At 35.0% G+C, this 25,377-nt stretch overlaps 1 protein-coding gene across 3 annotated transcripts in view; it reads left to right on the forward strand.

Annotated features, from left to right (window-relative positions):
* Window positions 1–15,088, forward strand: part of LOC105798217 (probable leucine-rich repeat receptor-like protein kinase At1g35710) — a 77,680-nt gene extending 62,592 nt beyond the window's left edge. For 2 of the 3 annotated variants that reach the window (XM_052620867.1, XM_052620869.1), the window contains 2 exons: window positions 13,206–14,435; window positions 14,519–15,088. In XM_052620867.1, the coding sequence (XP_052476827.1) occupies window positions 13,206–14,435; window positions 14,519–14,913 (1,625 nt within the window). In that variant the 3' untranslated portion in view covers window positions 14,914–15,088. The remainder of the gene's footprint in view (window positions 1–13,205; window positions 14,436–14,518) is intronic. The other variant, XM_052620870.1, reaches the window with a different exon arrangement.
* The last annotated feature ends 10,289 nt before the right edge of the window (window positions 15,089–25,377 follow it).

Here is a 25,377-nt window from a genome sequence, read left to right on the forward strand (position 1 = left end):
ATTAATTTTTTCGACAAAAACTTTTGGTGTCTAGTATTTATGTGTAATCCAATTTTTCCATCATATATTATGAATAAGCTAGAAGGCATGGCATGGTGTCTACCTTTGCTCATCCATGTCAAACTTGCAACTCTTTGTATTAATCCTGATTATCGGCCTTCACTAAATACTTGTAATTATACAAGTCAAGAGCAAAAAAGATATGTACCCTCATATCACTTGGGGTATGAGAAAATCGATGCAGAAGAGAGTAACAAGTGGTCAACCTCAAGGAGAAGAGAAAATGAGGTGAACAACACAGGTTACTCTAAATCAGTTACTGTAAGTCATCCAGGAAAGGGGGTTGCTAGTCAACAAAGTTCATTGAGACAGGAATCTGGAGTGAAACCAGGTACTGAGAAGCTCCAGTTCACGCCAATTTCGATGTCGTATAAGGAGCTGTACCAAAGCTTATTCGATGCACACTGTAACACCCCTTACCCGTATTCCTTACCGGAACAGAGTATGAGGTATTACTAAATTTTTTTAAAAAAATTTCGACAGCATTCCTACTTATTTTTGCTTAAACCTCCTGCAAATTTACAACACATTCCAATATACCAACTAATTTCATTTGTATAAACACACATACAATTTAACTATTAATAAACACTACATTTAAAAGGGAACCATAACATATATTTACATGATGATCCCACATTACATAAGTCGTCTATACATGCCATAAAATTTCGGAACACTAGTAGTAAAATACCCCAAATGTGAAGGATAGTGTAGACGATTGTCTGACTTCGTTCCAATTTCCGAGTTGTTGGAAGTCACTATAATCAAGAGAAAAATAAAATCGAGTAAGCATATAGCTTAATAAGTAAACACATGATAAATAAGTAATTACTCCCATAACTACACCAAAATATAAACTTATTCATGAATAACTTTATTGTTTAGGCAATTTCCAGCAAGCTGTTTTTCTACGTCATATTCGCTAATTTATTTTTATCTGGAGCTACAGGGCTCCAAATTGAGTTCCGTAAATTTTTCCTGAAACTAGACTCATATACCATTTCACCATAAAAATTTCAGAATTTTTGGCCCAGCCAATTAGTACAGTTTATTCATTAAACCTTCCCCTGTTTCACTGCCCAACGGTTCTGACCCTTCCTCACTAAAATTCACTTAACTCTCTGTAAAAAATTTGAAAAATGGTTTCTCTTGTTTCTAATAAAAATAGACTCAATAAGGATTCCAGGGATATAAATTTCATGCCATAATTATTTTTGTACAATTTTTGGTAATTTTCCAAAGTTAGAACAGGGGATCTCGAAATCAATCCAGCCCTGTTTCAGTAAAATTCAGATATCTCCAAAAATACAACTCTTTTGCTTATTCTATTTCTTTCATATGAGAATAGATACATTCAACTTCAATTTCATATATTATTCAGCTTCCCATTCATTTTCACCATTTATGGTGATTTTCAAAGTTACCCAATTGCTGTTGTTCAACACAGTTTATAATTAAATCGTTCCTTTTGCGTTTTTGATATTTTCTCCCATCTCATACATGGGTCGATTTAGTATTCAACTCAATATTTACCCCATAAAATTTTCCACCATATGGCAATATTCACCTTCCACACTTTTTCGTTGAACACTCGGAATGTTAACCGTTATCGGTGGATCCCGCACTTAGCACCACCACTGAATCGGGGAATCAGCACTTAGCAACCCCTCGGGGGAATCAGCACATAGCAACCCCCTTTTCATTTCAAAAATACGGTGGATATCGCACTTAGCACCACCAATGAAATCGGGGAATCAGCACTTAGCAACCCTTCGGGGGAATCAGCACATAGCAACCCCCTTTCACATTTCAAAGGTACGATGGATATCGCACTTAGCACCACCAATGAAATCGGGGAATCAGCACATAGCAACCCCTCGGGGGAATCAGCACTTAGCAACCCCTCGGGGGAATCAGCACATAGCAACCCCCTTTCACATTTCAAAGGTACGGTGGATATCGCACTTAGCACCACCAATGAAATCGGGGAATCAGCACATAGCAACCCCTCGGGGGAATCAACACATAGCAACCCCCTTTCACATTTCAAAGGTATGGTGGATCACGCACCTAGCACCACCAATGAATCGGGGAATCAGCACACAGCAGCCCCTTTTATATACAACATACTCCGGCTTATTCCGAGTGTTCAACCCATAAACCATATATTGCAACCCTTTATCACCTTTCCCGATTTAACAACATTTTTAGGATATTGCCAAACATTTATTTTAATTCCAAATAAATCTCAACATATATCAAATAATATCAAAATAATACATTAAGTCACGTGTTTACTTACCTCGGTGCAAAATATCGTAATTTTGCACTTTACTCCACTATCTTTTCTTTTCCCCGTTTGATATACTCTTCACGTCTTTCTTGATCTATAATAGCAAATTTAACTCGTTTAATATTCACATTTATTAAAATAACCCACCACCCAACTTTTGAAAAATTACAATTTTGCCCCAAACTTTTGCATAATTACACTTTTGTCCCTAAGCTCGGAAATTAAACTTCATCACTTATTCTTAAGTTTTATAACATGCTGAACATTTTTCCCTTCTATGGCAACATCAAATTCCACTCCAACACATACTTTTGAATATTAATTATTTTTACCGATTATGTCTATTTACCGTTTTAAGCTTAAAATTGCTTAGCAAAAGTTGTTTAACATAATCTCTAGCTTCATATTCCACCATAAAACAGCAAAACAAACACATTTCACCTATGGGTATTTTTCCAAATATGAACCCTAACACGAATTAATGGTAGAATAAGCTAAACCAAGTTAAGGATTCCAAAATACGAAGAACATTAAAAGCGGGCTTGGAATCACTTACTATGGAGCTTGAAAGCTTAAAACCCTAAATATGGCTTCCCCTTGCTGATTTCGTTCACCATGAAGAAGATGAACATATTTTGCCATCTTTTTCCCATTTAATTCTATTTAATAACCAAATGACTAAAATGCCCCATTTAAAAAAATCTATTTCACCCATTTCTTATGTCTATTTTTGTCCATCAACTAACTAATGGTCTAATTACCACATAAAGACTTCCAATTTAAAATTTCATAACAATTAGACACCTCTAAGATGTAGAACTCAACTTTTGCACTATTTACAATTTAGTCCTTTTGACTAAATTGAGTGCCCAAACGTCGAAATTTTCGAACGAAATTTTTACGAAAATTTTCCATGAAATTGTAGACCATAAAAATATAATAATAACCATATTTTCCCTCGTCAGATTTGTGGTCCCGAAACCACTATTCCGACTAGGCCCAGAATCGGGCTGTTACACACACGCTGTTTCTCCTTCCTACTTAAAACCCCTACAACCTCCGTATCCCAAGTGGTATGATGCGAACGCACAATGTGACTACCATGCGGGAATTACAGGGCACTCAATCGACAATTGCATTACCTTCAAAAAGCTAGTTGAAAAACTCATCAACATGGGTGTTGTCAAGCTTGATGACTCATCAAGTGCAAAAAATCTGCTTCCCAATCATGATTGACAATAGGGTGGATGCAATATATGAAGAGGTGTTGGGGGTGTTCACATCAGTGACATATACGAAGAAACAACTGAAGAAGGAACATTGTTAGATATTCGCCCTTGTAAACCTGGGAGTGTTCTAAATAATTGGACCGCAGAAGAAACCCTATAGTATTTAGAGTTTGTTAGAGTAATGTTCAGAACACACTTGTTGCTTTCAGCCTAGAAGCAATAGGAATTTCTTTGTGAAATAGGCTCACGTCTGAACATTATTATTTTAATGAAATACATTATTGCAATCATCTTTGAGCAAATGTTCTTTCATTCTTTACGATTTTTTTCATTCTTTCAGATTTTTTCTGCCAAATTATTCATTCATTCATTCATATTATTCATACATTCTTTTGTATATTCTTCGGTACCCGCCATGGGTCCCCAAATATCAATGACATGAGTGACGCTGCTACAGACTCAGAATCTCCTTTTGAGTGAGACATGTGTTCAGAGGGATCTGACAACTTTGAAGATGACATGGATTGTAGCTTATCTCCAAACTTATTGAGGATGGTAGAATAAGAGGATAGACAGATCCTACCTCACAAAGAATCATTAAAAGTTGTGAGCTTGGTGAAGATTGGAATTGACATGACTTCAAAGACAAAACAATACATTGTTGAGTTACTTCAAGAATTCAAAGATATCTACGCATGGTCATACCAGGATATGCCCAGGTTAAGCACTGTCATTGCAATCTGAACAACAGCACGTTATCAGAAATTTGCAGTATGTTCGAGGTTAATATCATGAATGATGCAGTGAAAACTTTACCGGAGCAGTGCCTCTCTATTGAGTTTATCATGGTTTTTTTTTCTATTGAAGTTCTTTCTTTCCGGGTATTGGCTGAGCAAGTTGGATGAAGCAGAACAGATCCAATCGCAATGTGATCAATTGAACTTGATAGAAGGAAGAAGACTAAAAGCTAATCATCACGGCCAGATGTACCAGAAATGAATGATGCGAGCCTATAACAAAAGGTTCATCCTGGAGAATTCCACGAGGGTGACCAAATGTTGAAGATCCTCCCTCTACAAAAAATTATCTTAGAGGGAAGCGGATGCCAAATTGGGATGAACCTTATGATTATAGAGAAGGTTTTTTTACCAAAGGAGCTTTGATTTTGAGCGAGATGGATGATAAACCTGCAGAGTCCTGTAAACTCAGATTCAGTCAGGAAATACTCCGCTTAAAGAAGGAGAGGACCAAGGTAAAAACCCACAAAGGGAAGTTTGAGTCCAAAAAAAAAGTGATGTGAAAAAAATGAAAAGATGAAAATGAAAAATGAAAAAGTAAAAATGGAGAGGTTAAGGTGAAAACCCGCAAAGGGCGCCTTAGACCAAAGGGGATTTGAGTTGAAAACCCAAAAAGGGCGGTTCAAATGTTGATCAAAATGGCGTTTGAAATTTTCAGAGTAGCTCAAATACTGTTCAGAATGGGGGATGCAGTGGTCTTGCTATACCTGAATCAATAGGAAAGGGTAGGTGACATTTTGGGGCATCGACAAAGTACTATTGATCTCCTAAACATATGTTAAACTCGGAATGGTCTTCAGAAAGTTTGTACAGAGAAGTTCAAGCTGCGATATCTGGGGCACCTAATCTCTATACTATTTTTGTTATTCTTGGAACACTTCATTCATTTCCAAGATACGCATTCCTAAATCAATTTCTTTGTTATCCATTGTTATTATCTCTGACAATTTATTCATTTCGAGCTATGCTCAAAACCAACTTTCTTCTTATCTATGATCTTTTTGCAAGCATGTTGCATTAGAATAATAATTAATGGACTAACAAAACTTTCACAAGAGAAGTTTTGCATATTACTCTAGAAGTTTCTAAATAATATAGGAACCTGAAACAGGACTATTGTTTAGAACGCACCAGGTTGGAAATCTGATAAGGAAAAGTCTAAATTCAGACTATCCCTTTGAGCTTTTGTTGTCTAAAACATCGATTGAACAATACGGCAAGATGTCGTGTTGGTGACAAAGCTTCAATGAACAAGCAAGCAATGATCACCGAATAATGAAAAGAAGTTGTTCTTGGATAAGAAAATTCTTCATTTGTGCATGAGCATTTGGTGTAACACCCTGGGAATGGTGTAAGAGACCAAAGAGCTTTACACCCTGTGTTGTGATAGCAGATGATTGAGAAAAGGTCAAATCTTTACTCTTGGGTTACAACGGGAGAAAGATGGTACAAATTTTGCATCCCAGTGGATTAAACTTTGAAGGTTACAGTGGGGCAATCTGACTAAGTGTTTCTTTGGAGACGCCAGCTGAGCAAGAAGGTGTTATAACACATTAGTGATGAAACCTTAATAAACTTGGAGTAATAATAACTCAAGCGTTAAAATATCATTTAAATGACATTCTACATTCATTCAAATGTCATTCATACATGTCTAGTTAGGAGCATTTGGTTCATTCTGTTCATGACATCCTATTCATTAGGCATAATTAGATTCATAAAGTGAATTATACAGGTCATGTTCCCTAAAGAACAGATCAGAGAAATCATAAAGCCTTATCTCCCTGAGCAACAGCGGAGCAGGTTGAAAAGTAGCAAATCCTGTCTTCCTATATTGGTAGTGAAGTAGATCAAAGATAGTAGATCTTGTCTTCCCATACTGGTGGCGGAGTAGATCGAAGAAAGCAGATATTGTCTTCATGTACTGGCGTGAAGTAGATCAAAGATACCAGATCTTGTCTTCCCATACTGGTGGCGAAGTAGATCGAAGAAAGCAGATCTTGTCTTCATGTACTGGCATGAAGTAGATCAAATATATCAGATCTTGTCTTCCCATACTGGTGGCGAAGTAGATCGAAGAAAGCAGATATTGTCTTCATGTACTGGCGTGAAGTAAATCAAAGATACCAGATCTTGTCTTCCCATACTGGTGGCGAAGTAGATCAAAGAAAGCAGATCTTGTCTTCATGTACTGGCGTGAAGTAGATCAAATATATCAGATCTTGTCTTCCCATACTAGTGGCGAAGTAGATCGAAGAAAGCAAATCTTGTCTTCATGTACTGGCGTGAAGTAGATCAAATATACTAGATCTTGTCTTCCCACACTGGTGGCAAAGTAGATCGAAAAAAAGTAGATATTATCTTCATGTACTGGCGTGAAGTAGATCAAAGATGCCAGATCTTGTCTTCCCATACTGGTGGCGAAATAGATCAAAGAAAGCAGATCTTGTCTTCATGTACCGGCGTGAAGTAGATCAAAGATACTAGATCTTGTCTTCCCATACTGGTGGCGAAGTAGATCGAAGAAAGCAGATCTTGTCTTCATGTACTGGCGTGAAGTAGATCAAAGAAAGTAGATCTTATCTTCCCATATATTGGCGAAATAGATCGAAGATACAAGTCTTATCTCCCTGAAGTTGCAGTGGAGTAGACAGAAGAAAATAATCCTATCTCCTTGAAGTTGCAATGGAGTGGATTAAAATCGCAGATCTCATCTCTCTGAAGTTGCAGTAGAGCAGATCGCATTAAGATTTATCTTTTGGTTGTAGCAGAACAAGTTGAAGCTATAAGTCTTATCTCCCTGAAGTTGCAGTGGAGCAGATTAAAGATAGCAAATTTTGTTCTTTCGAGAAGCTAGAACATATGAATCCTATCTCCCCGATATTGCAATGGGGTAGATCGAAGCACCAGTTCCTATACCTCTGAAGATGCAGTAGGAGGGAATGTGGTTACTTGAAGAAGAAAAGCACTGAAGAAGGCGAGGCTCAGTAAGACTGAGCACAATTGGGCTTTTAGTCTTTGCTCTATTCCCGTTACACGACAATGAGCAAAGAGGGGCAGCTGTACAAGCCCAATAATGCCCAGACCCAAGCAAATAAGCAGGCCCAAACAATAACCGAACCAGCCCAAAACTAAACCCTAAGAACCTTTAGCAGTTAGCAGCATCTCCAGCGCCGCATCACCTTGCGCAGGCCCCTCTCCAGCCGCCGCAAGATTCGGAGCTAGCCTCCTCCACGCATGCCGCTCCTCTACGCATGCCACACCTCCGCAAATGCCGCTCCTCAAGCACGTACCTGCAACAAGCGAAAGAGAAGAGCAAAAATCGGGCCAACAAACAATCGAATAGATTTTGTTTTTTGGATTTATTTTTTCTTTTCCATTTTCGGCTATAAAAGGCCAATAATTTCAGTGTAAAAGGGGGGATGGAGTGTAAAGGAGACAAAGATAGAGAGAAAAATATACTGAGACAAAGATATTTTTGAAGGCGAGTTTTTTTATTTTTGTCTATTCTTTTTTTGTTTTATTTTTTTATCTTTATTTATTTTTCATTTAAAGTATAAAGAAAGGGGGAGAGACTTACCTGGTCACAGGAGTCGTCAGGCCGGTGTCTTCTCTGGCGAAATTGGGGGCGTGGAGGTGTAAGCCGAGTGGCGGCGCGAAGCTAGGTTAAGAAAAACCTAGCAGAGCAACCTTTCCCCCCTTTTCCCTCTGTTGTTTTTAAAAAAGGAAAAATGAAACAGAATTGGTCTTTTTTGAAAGAAATTTTAGTTTTTATATTGAAGACAAAACGGCGCCGTTTTAGCCAGGTGCGACCAGCGCGGTGACCCGACCCGGAGGGGAGGATCCGCGAGTTCTGACGTCAAAAGGGAAATTTGCGCGATCAGTCCTCCCTCTTTTGCGCCATGTTTTTATTAAGCCAATTTTTATTTTTTTTAATTTAGCCCAAATGTTTCTGTTTCTGTTCATTTTAGCCAGTGTCAATGCGCAGCGTTTTGGAGAGCGGATTATTGCTAAACTGGTCCCCCATGTCATTCTCTTGTTGCATTCTCGTCCCCATTTTACTTTTAATCCCATTCGTACCCGCTAATTCTATCTCGATTACAATATGATCCTTTTTGTTTTTATTAATCCATTTCATTTTTTTATCATTATTACTCTTATTACTACGTTATTAATATATTCATTCAATTCGCACTTTTTTTTATATCCTTATATTATTTTATAGTATACATATATTGGTTTTTATACATGCGCATTCTATATATATATAATTTTCTATTATTTTTCTTTCATATTTTTACAAAACATATATATTTTGTGAATTTCATTTTCAAAAATGTTTTTCGTAAAATATATACACATACGCATTTTTATATAATATATACGTGCATATATTTATACATACGTTTTCCTTATATCCTTATTTTACTTTCTTATTTTTATATACTTTATATTATATATATACTTATACATTTTATTTTATTTTCTTATTTTATATACTTTATATTATATATATACTTATATATTTTATTTTGTAAATATATACACATATACATTTTTTTATTTTTTTACTTTCACGATTTTCAAATACATACATGTATTTTTATTATTTTCTGATTGATATATATATTCCATCCCATCTTTCGTATTCTTGTATAGGTGTGTCAAATGTATGCGTACATATATTTATTTAATTTACTTGTATATTGTACTTGTATATAAATATATATTTGTAAATATTTATTCATATATGTTTTAGATTAAAGTTTTTGTTTCATATTATACATTAACTTTTAGCATACCTTTTGAGAAATATATTTTGCTTTTGTCAAAGCATTAAAATCATCATATTTTATAAATTTTCAAAATATTTGGCATTCATGATTCTCGAGAAAGATCGTGTCCTAACTTACTGGATTGCGATTATTTTTCGATGGATTTAGAAAGCCAAGTATTTGTTTTGCAATAAATCCACAAATTTCAAATAAAAGCTTATTCTCGGGAGTTCAAAAATGTTGGGTCCTAACTTACTGGTCCTAATATTTTGACTTCTCGAAATAAGAATTTTCAAAAGCAAAAGGCAATATTCGGGTATTTTGAAGATTTTAAAATATTGTGCCCTAACTCACTGGGTGTGGTGTTTTAATTTTTTGAAATAAGAATGTCTTATTATTTTGATTCATTCATGAAATAAAGAGTCTCCTTTTAAAATCTTTTCAAATTTTCGACACCGAGGCATTAAAGAATCAATTTGGTACCGATTTTGGGCGTTGCGAGGGTGCTAATCCTTCCTCATGCGTAACTGACTCCCGGACTCATTTTCTCAAATTTCGTAGACCAAAATCATTTTAAGGTGAGCCGATCACACCTTAATAAAGGATCGGTGGCGACTCCAATTTTAGTTTTTAAAGTCGACAACCAAAATTTTTGTTTTCAAAAAACGGTTTCGACAGAACTCTCATAGCAGGTCAAGTTATATTTTATAATTTTTTTAGGAACATTTTAAAAATCATTCATATTTTATTTTTTATATTTGTAATAAATTTTATATTTTTTTATAACTTTTACATTTTTAAAAATATTCTAATAACTTGACAAGCAACATCAACATACTTCCACATGGTATGTCACATGTCAACTTGTCATAGCTTCCGCCAACCACATCAACAACCAATATTGATAAAATTAGTCAACAACCGTTTTCGTTAACGAAAGAAGCCAATTTATTTTTTTTCTCATTGAATACTCAACTGGGTCCATTTTTCTATTATGAACTTAGTTGATTTTTTAACTTTTTACTAAGGTGTTTTTAACCCTTTAACCTTATATTAATATTCATTATTTTATAAAAAACTGATTTTTAAATAATTTTTTCGACTGAATTGATATCAAATTAACTCGTAACACTAATTCAATAAAATATATTATATAAACATAGATATAACTTCATCAAAATCTGTCAATAAAGAAAACACCATTAATTTGTCTGAAGTCTCGACTTTTTGAGTCTTAATGGGTGAGAAATTTCTTATATAAAAACTGAAGACGATATATAAAGTAAATACCATGTTAAAAGCCCAATTCTTTGGAAAATAAATTCCATCACGACTGAACTAAAAATTCCCTTGAGTCATTATTATTTGTGGAAAATTAGGCACTTAATGGAAAAGTATATCCACAAAATGATAGAAAAAGGCTTTGGGCCACAACTAAATCGACATCTTTAAATTGTTAAACCAAATTAAAGATGGAATCGTCGTTGTCATGGGATCTACACGGGATGTTCCGGTTTTACGTATAATGAATTTCCTATGTTTTTTGCATGAAACTCTTGATTCAATGAGAAAGGAAATATTTTCAAAATCATGCAGTTTTGGATTCAAATTAAGCTTATTTTCTTTCCAAGCAATTGCAAAAATTTGTTTCGACAACACATAATAATCGGATAAAACTGTAATTATTAAGTAGGAATTACAAAAGATTTATAATTACAAATTTTCTAGACATGTTTGGTAACGGAGTGTAATTAGATCGTAATTTCCTATATCATATTTCGTAGTACAAATTGTAATTTATAATTTATAATTACATAGTTACTTAATATATATTTTAAATATTAATTACTATAATAAATTATCAGTACAATCAAAAATTTCTAAACGAGTAACAAAAATTAAAATAAAATCATTATATTTAATATGTTAGTCCAAGAAAATAATTGATAATACGATTACTAATAAAAATAACAAGAAAAATGATTTATGTTAGGTTATAACAATTTCTTTTTTGAACAATGAGATTTGAACCTAGACTATTCCTTGGAAAGGTGAGTACTCGACCAATAGGCCACAACTTAAAGTTTATTATATTATAACTATTTTTATAATACATGAATTAGGTTAAAAATAGTATAAAATTATAATATATAACAATTATAAAAAATTATAAAGTGTCCAATAACTTCCAAAACACTTCTTATAAATAAAATATTTTTTATCTTAAAAGTTTTTTTTAAAATAAGTCATGGCAAAAATTATAATTGTTTTATAAATAAATATATTATTTTCTATAACATATAGTATGGACACATAAGGAAGTTATATTTAAATTTTTGACCATAACTTTTTATAAATAAGTATGTAGTAACACTTTTATAAAACATAAATTATTTTTATAATATGCTTTTGGCTATAACTTTAGAAACTTTTTAGGATTTAAATAATATAATTCTTGTCATAACTTTATAAAATATTAAAAAATATAATGTAATTTTTAGAACTTATAATATGATTTTAGAAATTTTATTCATAATCATCCCAAACACGCATGCGTATTTATGTTTATAATATAATTTTTTTAAAATATTTTTTAAAAGTTAAATTATGTATGAATTTTCCGTGAGAAATTAATATATCTGAAACATGCGTCCATATATTTTTGATGTATCATTATCAAGAAATATGGACCATAGGAAGAGCAAAGATTCAATCCTATAATATAGTATTTGCATTACTGATACTAACAACATAGAAATTTCCATGAAAAAGAAAGCATTGCGAATGATGAATTAAGTTCCATGACGACAACTGGCCCCTACAACTATTGCAACAAGACCTTGAATCCTTTGATGAGTTCCTTTAAATTCATCAGTTTGGAAACCATAACATATATGCTACCACTAAATCCTTACCAGATTAAACATGGCCTCATCCCTAATCATTTCTGTTATTCTAGGGGTACTGTGGGCTACCATCCTTCTTTCCTCTGCTACAACTGTGACAGCAGCATATCCATCGCCATTGGAGGCCGAAGCCATAGCTCTGCTAGAAAGCAGGTGGTGGAGTAACCATAGCAGCAATACTTCACAACGTTGCCAGTGGCCTGGTATAACCTGCAACACTGCTGAAAGCATCACCCAAATTAACTTATCTGATGCGCCCAACATTGAGGTTGGAGATAGATTTGGGAAACTGAATTTCTCTTCATTTCCAAATCTTGTCCTTCTTAATCTTAGTGATCATCAACTTAGAGGAAAAATCCCGCATCAGATAGGTGATCTATCAGGCATTGAAGTACCTTGACTTGTCTTATTGTGGTTTATCTGGTGAGTTACCTCCTTCTCTAGGGAAGCTGACCCAATTAGAATTCCTCGACATTTCCTATAATGATAATATTAATGGTTCCATCCCTCCACAATTGGGGAATCTAGAGAACCTTGTGACTTTAAACTTAAGTCAATGCGGAATTGTTGGTCCAGTCCCTTCTGCTTTGGGTCAATTAATCAATCTTCAATCTCTGATCCTTTCGGGGAACCAAATCAATGGATCTATCCCATTAGAAATTGGATATTTGAGAAATTTGACTTATTTGAGTCTCTCCAGCAATAGAATTGTTGGTCCAATCCCTTCTGCTTTGGGTCAATTAACCAGTCTCCAATCTCTGATCCTTTGGGGGAACCAGATCAATGGATCTATCCCATTAGAAATTGGACATTTGAGGAATTTGACTTATTTGGATCTCTACAACAATAGACTTGGTTTAATACCCATTACCCTGTACCAATTAACTAATTTGGAAATTTTGTACCTTGATTATAACCAACTTCAAGGTTCCATCCCTTCTTGTGTTGGTAGTTTATCAAAGATGCAGTACTTAAGCCTTGGTTCTAATCTATTAAAAGGTCCTATTCCCCAAGAAATTTGTAATTTAGCAAATTTAACTTCATTGGCCCTCTCCCAAAACAAATTGAGTGGTTCCATCCCTTCTTGTGTTGGTAGTTTATCAAAGATGCAGTACTTAAGCCTTGGTTCTAATCTATTAAAGGTCCTATTCCCCAAGAAATTTGTAATTTAGCAAATTTAACTTCATTGGCCCTCTCCCAAAACAAATTGAGTGGTTCCATCCCTTCTTGTGTTGGTAGTTTATCAAAGATGCAGTACTTAAGCCTTGGTTCTAATCTATTAAAAGGTCCTATTCCCCAAGAAATTTGTAATTTAGCAAATTTAACTTCATTGGCCCTCTCCCAAAACAAATTGAGTGGTTCCATCCCTTCTTGTGTTGGTAGTTTATCAAAGATGCGGTACTTAAGCCTTGATTCTAATCTATTAAAAGGTTCTATCCCAAAAGATATTGGCAAGCTTTTTGATCTATCATATCTAAACCTTAGCTTCAACCAACTCTCAGGTCCTATCCCTATCTTGTATGCTACTGATCTCTACATTGTCGACGCTGGAAATGGTTGTAACAAGATTTCTCCCGATCCATTTGAAGGCAATAGTGATTTATCACCCTATATGTGTCCTACTCCAGTAACCAAAAAAGCCAACAGCAGCAGAATTCCTTACTATATCAAAATATTCCTCCCTATTGCGATCTTATTCACATTCTCCATTTTAGGATGTTTGCTATTTTCACGGTTTAAGCTCAAGAATAACCATGTCAGCGTACAACCAACCAAGAATGGGGATTTGTGTTCCATATGGAACTATGATGGAAAGATAGCATACGAGGATATCGTTGCAGCAACAGAGGATTTCGACTTCCGATACTGTATTGGAGTTGGTGGTTATGGTAGTGTTTACAAAGCAAAACTCCCTTGTGGTAAAGTAGTTGCTTTGAAGAAACTTCATCATTTAGAAGCCGAAAATCCAACTTTTGACAAGAGTTTCAGGAACGAGATCAAGTTTCTATCAGAAATACGACATCGAAACATAGTGAAGCTTCATGGGTTTTGTCTACACCGACGATCCATGTTTTTGATCTATGAATACATGGAAAAAGGGAGTTTGTTCTGCAACCTAAGGGATGAAGTGAATGCTGTGGAAATGGATTGGACGAGAAGAGTAGAGATCATCAAAGGCATAGCACATGCTTTGTCTTACTTGCACCATGATTGCTGCCCTCCGATAGTTCATCGAGACATATCAAGTAACAATGTTCTTTTAAACTCAAGTTTTGAGGCATTTGTGGCCGACTTTGGAACAGCTAGAATGTTGGATCTTGATTCATCCAATCAGACCATTATTGTCGGAACTTGTGGCTACGTAGCTCCAGGTGGCGTTTTCTTTTTTACTTGATTTACTGAACTTTTCTCTGAACATATAATTGAATTTCTTCTTACTAATTTGTGTATGTAGAACTTGCTTATACAATGATTGTCACCGAAAAATGCGATGTTTATAGTTTTGGAGTGGTAGCACTGGAAACATTAATGGGAAAGCATCCTGAAGAAGTGTTATCATGGTTGTCATCACCAACTTCTTTGGTGAACATGAAGCTAGTTGATGTGTTAGACAACCGTTTACCACTTCCAACAAGCCAACTAGTTACACAAAATCTTGTTCATGTTGCTACACTGGCATTCGCTTGCTTAAATCCACAAACGAAGTCCCGACCAACAATGAAGGAAGTGTGTGAAGAGTTCCTTTCTCGCCATACATCCTTGGGAATTCCTCTTCGGATGATCTCTTTGTTACAACTCATGAACCGTGAAATGCATATTGGAGGCAAAACTAAAACTTGTGATGTTTAAAGTCCATGCGCTTGTTGATTAGATATTGTTTATCATGCTCTGATAATTTGTTTGTGAACCATCTCTGGTTTTATATATATGATGGAATGAATTGCAATGTTTAATAAAACTGTTTATCCAGTTGCTTTAGAAGACATAAATTCTGGAATTTGATCAAAATATTAAGACATCATCGCTGGCTGCTTCCTTGAATTTTGTGCTTCTTTCAAACCAACTCAGATAAATAACATATAAGTAAATTAAGGGTGAATCAAAGCAACAAAATGCAATCAATACATACATCAAGAATTCACCTCAACTATCTATAATTCATGAAACAATCTCTCAACTTATAAAATGTAAGTGAGATTCCACAGACCTGATATCCAAACTCAAAAGCAATAAAAGGCGTCATCAAAACCCTGGCAAGTGAAGACGACATTCTTTTCAAGCAAGGTAGCGATACAACTTCCTGTCACCTTTATCCCTCTACAGGAACTCACATTAGTATACATTTTTATTTAACATATTATATAAATTACACCTTATAAATAGAAAAAACAAATGAAACTCTGACTATTACATATATATAATAATATACTGCATATTTCCTAAAAAAGGATAATATACCGCACATGTTACAACGCATTTTCAAAAAAAGAAAAAGAAATGTGACCATGATATATAATTTATAGGACAAACAAAGGTACTCATATTTTATAGTTCATCATTTTTAATGTTTGGGACTGTAGTCGGCCATCACGATTTGGTCGGCAACAAGTGAATATATTATGGATAAACTATTATAGAGTTTACAAAATTACAACTTTTTAGTCTGTAAATTATAAAAAGTTATAAAATAGCCATTTAATTATTATTAAATTACACTTTATAAATGATAAACAAATAAAACTCCAAATATTACATATTTAATAATGTAAGCACATTGTAATAGGCCAATTTTGGCCTGGCCCAATATTAACTAAATTAAAAAAGAAACCAAATATAAAAATTAATAATTGTCCAATAACAGTCCAGAGTTACAATGGCCCAATTAACCCAAGATCAAACAGCAGCCCAAAACCCCTAGCCCAATTACAACTAGCCCAAAACCAATAGCAAAAGAAAGACCAGAAAACCCTAGCAGAGACCAACAGCCGTCGTCGTTCCCCATGCGCGCAACGCCTCCACGCTCCTCTAGCTGGCTGTACCTGCAAAACAAACGAAACCAACAAGGACAGCAAGGAAAGGCAATAACAAAAAAAGATCTAGCAAATGAAAAAGGAGAATAACAGAAAATGAGATTTTTCTTTCTTGTAATTTTATTTTTTGTTTTTATCAGCTATATAAGGCCGAATAATCTGTAAAAAAGGGGGAGGAAATTAAAAAAAGCAGTAAAAAATCAATCACAATTTTTGAAAGTGATCTAAATTTCTTTTTTTCATTTAATTTCTTTGCTATTTTCCTTAGTTTTTTTTTCGTTGATGGTTGCTTACTGTTTCAGAAAAGAAACACAAAAAAGGGAGAGGGTTTACCTTAGTGTCGGCGCCGATTGGATCTTTATTCACTTCGTCGCAATCGAAGCTCAAGCGAGGGTTGTAAAGCTAAAGGTAGCAAATTTTATTTCCCTGGCATCGCAGTAGATTAAAGCTGAAGGTAGCAAATCTTATTTCCCTAGCGTCGCGATGAGATTAAAGTCAAGGCGTGAATCTCATTTCCTTGGCGTTGCGATGGAGAATGATTAAAGTCAAGGCAGCAAATCTTATTTCAAGGCGTCATGATGAGATTAAAGTCGAAGGCGTGAATCTCATTTCCTTGGCATTGCGGTGGAACGGATTAAAGCTGAAGGCAGCAAATCTTATTTCTAAGCGTCATGATGAGATTAAAGTCAAGGCGTGAATCTCATTTCCTTAGTGTTGCGATGGAGCAGATTAAAGTCAAGGCGACAAATCTTATTTCCTAAGCGCCACAATGAGATTAAAGCTGAAGGCAGCGAATCTCATTTCCTTAGTGTTGCAGTGGAACAGATTAAAGCTGAAGGCCGCGAATCTTATTTCCCTCGCGTCGCAGTAGATTAAAGCTAAAGGCAGCGAATCTCATTTCCTTGGCGTTGCAGTGGAACAGATTAAAGCTGAAGGTAGCGAATCTTATTTCCCTTGCGTCGCAGTAGATTAAAGCTGAAGGCAGTGAATCTCAATTCCTTGGCGTTGCAGTGGAACAGATTAAAGCTGAAGACAGCGAATCTTATTTCCTTGGCATTGCAGTGGAACATATTAAAGTTGAAGGCAGCTAATCTTATTTCCTTGGTGTTGCAGTAGATTAAAGTTAAAGGTAGAGGATCTTATTTCCTTGGCGTTGCAGTGGAACAGATTAAAGCTGAAGGCAGCGAATCTTATTTCCCTGGTGTCGTAGTAGATTAAAGCTGAAGGCAGCGAATCTTATTTCCCTAGCATCACAGTGAGATGGTTTGAAGTTATCATGGCAGATCTTATCTCCCTGAAGTTGCAATGGAGCAGATTAAAGCCACAAAACTTATCCCCCCGACGTTGCAGTGAGGCAGGTTGAAGAGACAAATCTTATCTTCCTGAAGTTACAGTGAAGCAGATTGAAGCCACCAGTCTTATTTCCTTGAAGTTGCAGTGGAGCAGACTAAAACCACAAATCTCGTCCCCTTTGAAATCGCAACAGGGTAGATTGAAGCTATGAGCCGTATATAAAGTTACAGTAGAGTGGATCGAAGCAACAAGATGCAGTGGGCTGGAATTAGGCTACTTGAAGAAGAGAAGCACTAAGAGAGGTGAAGACTCGGCAAGACTAGGCAAAATTGTCCCTTTTTAAGTCTTTGCTCCATTTTTGTTACACGACAACGAGCAAAGAGGCGCAACTGTAATAGGCCAATTTTGGCCTGGCCCAATATTAACCAAATTAAAAAAGAAACCAAATATAAAAATTAATAATTGTCCAATAGCAGCCCAAAACCCCTAGCCCAAAACCAATAGCAAAAGAAAGACCAGAAAACCCTAGCAAGAGACCAAGACATACGCGTTCCCTACGCTGCAGAACGCCCACGCGCCCAATTGGTGTGCACTGCAAAACAAACGAAACCAACAAGGATAGCAAGGAAAGGCAATAACAAAAAAAGAGCTAGCAAATGAAAAATGAGAATAACAGAAAATGAGATTTTTCTTTCTTGTAATTTTATTTTTTGTTTTTATCGGGTATATAAGGCTGAATAATCTGTAAAAAAAAAAAGGATAGGAAATTTAAAAAAGCAGTAAAAAATCAATCACAATTTTTGAAAGTGATCTATATTTCCTTTTTTTTTTCATTTAATTTCTTTGCTATTCTCCTTAGTTTTTTTTTTGTTGATGCTTGCTTACTGTTTAAGAAAAGAAACACAAAAAAGGGCGAGGGTTTACCTTAGTGTCGGCGTCGATTGGATCCTTGTTCGCTTCGTCGTAATTGAAGCTCAAGCGAGGGTTGTAAGGTCGAAGATCGGCGGAGCTTTCAGCGGCGTGGGAATGGGTTCAAAAACCCAGTAGAGGAAAAAGGGGATAATAGGTTTTTTTTAAAGAATGACAGAAAGTAGTTTTTTTTAAAAAAAATTGTTGATTTTATATTAGGTATGAAATGTCGTCATTTAAGGCCTGTTTCAGTGGCCTCAAAACGGTGCCGTATAAGGCCATGACCCGCGCGGTAACCCGACCAGAAGGAAGGATCCACGTGTTTTTTATTTATGGGTAATTTGCACCTCTGGTCCCGTTGCATTTTTATTTATTTTAATTCAGTTGTTTTCATTTTTTCAATTGATACTGTAAATTTTATTCGGTTTCTGATTCGGTCCTGATGAAATGGCACGTTTCAGAGGGCGAGAATATTTCCCCATCCAGTCCCTCTGAGTTATTCGTGCCTTTCAATTGGGCCCTTCATTTTGTTTTATTTTCGTTTTTTCCTTTTAATTCAGTTTTGAGTTTAATTTAATCCATACTTATTTAATTTAATGTACTTGATTTTTATTCTGTTTAAAATCTATTTTTCTATTATTTTTAGATATATTTATTTTTAAATCTAACTTTCTTTTTATGTTTAAGTTTAATATATTTTAAGTTTATTATCAATATTATAATATATTATTATTCTAAATTTATCATTAACATTATTTTAGGTGTATCATGTATTTTTATTTAAATTTATCATGTATTATCTTATGCATTCTTGTTGCAATTTCAATATAATTTATACATTTTTTACGGTTTTATTTTATAATACATTTTAATTTCACTTATATATTTCTTTGCTTTAAAGATTAATACAATAATACTCTTACATAATATTTTTATTCATATATATAATTTGTATTAAACTATTTTTATTATACATATATATATACACAAAATATATCATCGATTTCATATTATTATATATCTTATCTATTTCATATATTTTATTTCTTTCAAAACCCTACTCTATTATATACTTGGTTTATATCAACTTTTATACATACTATTATACATATATTATTATATGAAATTTTTCAATCCATATGTAATATTTATTTAAATTAATATATATATTTTATGCGTTTTGGATTTCTTCTTATACAATATTCACTTTAAAATTCATTTAGATATTATTATTCCATATAGTATTCATATTTAATTCTATTTTAAACTATTTCAAGTCTTCACATTAATTACTTCTTTTAAATTTTTATATATGTAATTTTGTGTATATACATTGAAAATTTCAAATTTCTTTTTCTTTTTTTTTTAGCTATTTTAAAATAGTTACATTTTATTTGTGATAGGCTTTTAGGTCATTAACTTTTAAATATTGGTGTTAATATTTACATGTGATGTGAGATTATTGTTATTATGTACATTGTATTGCTTGTTTATATTGATAGATTATTCGTGTTCATTTGTACGTATTTTGGCTTACTAATTATTCTTTCGAGTTATACATTGTCATCCCATTGTGTTTTATTTGTCAAAAATTTCATTTCATTTAAACATTGAAATCATTTTATTCAAAAGTTTCCAAAATAATGCAATACTCGATCTTTGGGACTTCGAGAAATCGTACCCTAACTTACGGGGTTTTGATTTCCTCGTCGAACTAAAACGACCAAACATTTTAGTTTTCAAATACACAAAGTTTCAATAAAATTTTTTAAAGGTTATCTTATACTCGGCAAATCCAACATTGCTTCCTAACTTACGGGATACGATATTTGGTTGCCCCGGGGTGAGAAGGCCTTTTATACATTCGTTCAAATCTATCCAAGAATTATTTTAAAATATGGCATTAATAAAAAGGGGAAATCGTTTTTAATCTCTTCGAATTTTCAACATTCGACTTTAAGACATTAAATAATCAATTTGGTACCAATTTTGGGCGTTACGAGGGTGCTGATCCTTCTTTGTAAGTAACTAACTCCCGAACCCATTTTTACTGAAACTCGTAAACCAAAATCATTTTTAAGGTGATCCGATCACACCTCAATAAAAGATCGGTGGCGAATCCAATTTTCATTTTTTTTAAGTCGACACTATTTTTATTTTCAAAAAGTGGTTTCGACAGCTTGGCGACTCCGCTGGGGACTGGTTTTGAGAGTCAAGCCACAAATTGATTAATTTTTGTCTTTTTGTCGAAAAATCAAATTTTGTTCTCAATTCACAATTTCCCTTTTTGCATTTCATCCATTATTTTCATGGTTAATCATAGTGCGTTTGCTTGGTTGATCCAATTTTGTTAATGTATATCTGCATTTTGCATTACATAAGTTGGTCAATTTTACCCTTCTTAAGTGGGAGTGAGAAGCTATTCCTTCGTGAGGTCTTCACCTTCGTGCAGGATAGTGGATCACTTTCGAGATACATCCGTACCTATGTCTTCGTGAGATTTTCATCTCCGTGCAGCCATAGGGAAATGAATTCCCCTGAACTGAACTCAGCCCATATGAGGCTATAATGGGTGAGGATCAAGGAATCTGCTGGTTGAGGTACCTTTACTTTAGAACCAAACCACATATAGTGAACCATAAGAGCCTACCCTAGGTAAGACCACGCCAAACCGCTAGTGGTCACTCGAATAGGTGCTCTATTTATTTCTTGCTTGCTTTTCTTGGCACTAACTTGTTTCGTTTTGTTCTGGTTATGATTGCATTGCATTTTCATCATAGAAAAGAGGTGTTGATTCACGTTCAATTGCTAAATAGAGAGCTTGTCATGGAAAATGAATTTTTTGATAAAGTGGAAAATAATACGACTGGCCGAATATGTTCCGAGAAAACACAACAAGAGAAGGATGATAGCCTAACGGAGGAGTACACGACTTTTTTTCGTTTCCCGAGGATTCAAGTTGACAAAGATTATTCGAGAGTCGTCAGCATCCCAACATTTTTTAAATAAGCTAACAAGCATCACGAGGACGAGTGAGTGATGAGTCGCGGCCCAAATCAAGCAAAAAAGAGCTAGTATAGACAATCATTGGAAAATTCACGAGATTTATCTTAACATCCGGACGAAGAAAAGGATCAATGTCTTCACCTGGAGTGTGAGGGAAAAGCCGTATATATATCCGCTTTATGTAAAGAGATTTGTTTTCTAGTAAAGTTATTCTAATAGAATTGAATCAGAATCAACGTCTCTTTTTTGCATTCATTGCATGCATTTGCATTACATTACATCATATACATTAAAGTACACCAAAAGATCCTAATTGATTAAAATTATTTCAGTTGATCTGGAAATCAACAAAAACCTACCAACCAAACATCATTACTGTACCTGAGTAAAAGGAATGGACCAAATGTTGGAGAGATTAGAGCAAAGGCAAATACAGATGCAAGAGCAATTAACCAAATTTTAACAAGATATGAAGGATCAGATGTTAGAGTTCCAAAGAAGTATGATAAGCCTGTTAACCCAGTTATTGGATAAAGGGTTAGAAAAAGGAAAAAATCAGGTGGTCCACTTTAGGGATGATTGTGAAGACCCTGTTTCTTCTCCAGGCTTTACACCAACAAGCATCCAGACACAACCAAATGGGTATCCATAAAAGGTGTCTGTTAACATTAGACCCCAATACTAGACCGGTACCTCGACACTAATGAATTACCCGACAGGCTCAAATTCCAATATGAGAGACAATCTAACCAATCCTGTGGTCCATGATGATCTAGCTAAAACAAAACAGGTGAGAGTGGAGTTCCCAAAGCAATTTGAAGATCGTTACAAACAGAAAAGGCAAGAGTGGAGTTTCCAACTCAATACTTTAAAGGCTCCAGGGAATAGGAAGAATGAAGTGAATAACGCAAGCATGTATAACAGGGGATACACAAAACCAATTACTGTAGGCCAGCCAAAAATAGTAACCGCTAGCCATCAGGGCCTTTCAAGGCAAGAATCTTACACGAGGACAAATACAGAAAACGCCTATACTAATGACGTATAGAGAGCTATATCAAAACATGTTTGAAGCACATATAGTATCGCCTTTCTACTTGAAACCAATGCAGCCCCCATTTCCTACAGGGTACGACACAAATGCCCAGTGCAAATACCATGTAAGAATCATGGGGCATTCGATAGAAAACTGCACCGCTTTCAAAAAGCTAGTTGAAAGGCTCATCAATATGGGTATTGTCAAGTTCAATGACTCATCTATTCCGCTACCCAATCATATTGATAATAGGGTAAACACGATGAGTTAAGATATTGGGAGAAGAATCAAGATAGACATTGTAGAAGTAAAAACTCTATTGAGTTGGGTCTAGAAGGAGATGGCAAGAAGGGGATTAGTCATTTTGGATTTAGGAGGAGGCCACGGAAAGACAATGAACTATTGTGAGTTCTATCATGAGAAGGGGCATGAGATCCAAGAGTGCATGGAATTCAGGGCTTTGGTTCAAGGCATGATGGACAATAAAGAGATGGAGTTCTGTGAGAAAATTATAGAAGAGAGAAGCCTATGCACAATGTTGGGAAGTGTTCACATCAATGTCGTATATGAGGACACAACTGAAAAGGGGACCTTGTTAGATATCTGTCCTTATAAACCTGGGAGTGTTTTAAATAATTGGACTGCGAAAGAAATTCCTGTAGTTTTAGAGCTTACTCAGAGTAATGTTCAGAACACACTTGTTACTTTTAGCCTAGAAGTGATAAGAATCCCTTTGTGAAATAGGCTCATGTCTGAACGTCATTATTTTAATAAAATACATTTTTGCATTTTGAGAAAATATTCTTTTACTCTTTTCATATGAATAATTATTCTTTCATTCTTTTAGAGATTTTCTTCCAATTCATTCTTTCATTTCATTCATAATCATATTGTACAAATAATAATTCTTAAATCCACACATTCTTTGAATATTTTTTGTACCTACAATAGGTCCTTGGATATCAACGAATGAGTGACACTGCTATAGGCTCAGAATTTCCTTTTAAACAAGACATGTGTTTAGAGGGATCTCATAACTTTGAAAATGACGTAGATTGTAGCCTATCTCCGAACTTGTTGAGGATGGTAGAGCAGGAAGAGAAACAAATTTTACCCTATGAGGAGACAATGGAGATTGTGACCTTGGTGGAGGGAAAAGTAGTAAAAAGTAGAACATGCATAACCGAAGAAACGAAGCAAGACCTTGCTGAGTTACTTCAAGAGTTCAAAGATGTCTTCGCATGGTCATACCAGGATATGCTTGGGTTAAGCACTGACATTGTAATCTGAACAACAGCACGATGTCAAAAATTTGCAATATGTTCAAGACTAACATCATAAACGATGCAGTGGAGAAAACCTCTACCAGAGCAACGCCTTTCTCTTTGGCTTCTCACCGTTTTGCCCATTGAAATCGAGTTTTCATCTCTTCAAGTTTTTGTTAGATTTTATCCCTATTGAAGAGGAAGATCCAAAGTTTTTCGTCATAGTCAGATGTACCAAAAAAAAATTCGCCCCAGAAAGCTCTATGAGAGAAACCTGATATCAAAGAAGATCCTTTGCATACAAAAGGATTTCATAAGAAAGTGAATGTTAAGATGGGAAGGATCTTGTGTAGAAGATTTTATCTAGAAAAACATTGATTCTGATCGAAAAGGATAACAAGGACTTGCCTAATCCTATGAGTTCAGATCCAATCAAAAAATATTTTAAAAAACTTAAAAAAATAAAAAATATTTCAAGAATAAAATGAAAATAAAAATGATAAAAAAAAGAAAAAAAAGGAAAAAAGGAAAAGGAAAAGGAAAGGCCAAAGCGAAAACCCGCAAAGGGCGCTTTGATATCAAAGGGGATTTGAGTTGAAAACCCGAAAAGGGTGGCTCAAATTTTAAGATAAGTGAGGCATGGATGTCACCGGGCTAATATCACCGAAGGCTTCTGTACAGCCCAAATTTTGCCCGGGCCCAACAAGTAGAGACCAAAATACCATCAGACCCAATTAAATTAAACCACCCCAAACTAAACCTAGCCCAAACCAACCCAAAAATAAACTCAATAAGAATAGTCCATTTTACAAAAATAAAAACCAATACAAACCCTAAGCCCAAATTAAAATACCATCCCACTACCAAACTAAAACCCTAGCAGCCCTTACTGCCCATGTGCGCTGTTCAGCCACCTCGCACGCCCCTTGCCTACTGCCACTACTTGCCTATCGCCTTATCTGCATGCTCTGACATCTCTGCCATCTACAATACACAAGAAGAAGAAAACAAAAAGGACAAAACAACAAACAAACAAATCGAAAGAAAACAAAGAAAATGGAAAAATAGTTTTGTATTTTGGTTATAAAGCCAAAATGAGAGGCTTGTTAAGATTCTTCTTCCTTTTACGAACACAAGAGAAATAAAAAAAGTAATATTTCAATGTGATATATATTTTTTTTGTTGTTTTAGATCTAGTGCTTTATTTTTATTTCTTTTTATCTACGAAAATAAAAAAAGAAAAATGAAGAAAAAATGCACCTGGATTCACACCCGAGCCCCATCACCGGAAACCTTTTCCCTTGACGCTGAAATCGGGCCGAGAGGGGTGTAGGGGGTCTCTATTTTTGGTTTCTTTCTTAAAAAGGGCCCTGGGCTTCGAATGGGATTCAAATTCGGGGTTAAAACTCCCTTTTACGCCACGTCGGCCACCGACCATGGTGGCGCTATGGCGGAGGCGCGCCGGAACCCTAGGCCAGATCATGGCCGGAGAAGGCAATGGAGGCACAGAGGGAGAGAGTTTTCTAATTTTTTTGTAAAAATGGGAGAGAGGAAGTGATTTTTTTTTTAGGTATTTTGGTTTATATAAGGTACCAAAATGGTACCGTTTTGGGAAGGGCCATTAATGACCAAAATGGCGCCGTTTTGGGCTAACCGACCTGATCTAACTCGCTCCGGAAGGAGGATCCGTGCGTTTTAGCCTTAAGGGGTTATTTGCACGAGAAGTCCCTCTGCTTTTGCAGCAAAGTGTAATCCGATCCTTTTTTATTATTTT

The sequence above is a fragment of the Gossypium raimondii genome, chromosome 9, assembly GCF_025698545.1.
Source record: "Gossypium raimondii isolate GPD5lz chromosome 9, ASM2569854v1, whole genome shotgun sequence".
Classification (NCBI taxonomy): domain Eukaryota; kingdom Viridiplantae; phylum Streptophyta; class Magnoliopsida; order Malvales; family Malvaceae; genus Gossypium; species Gossypium raimondii.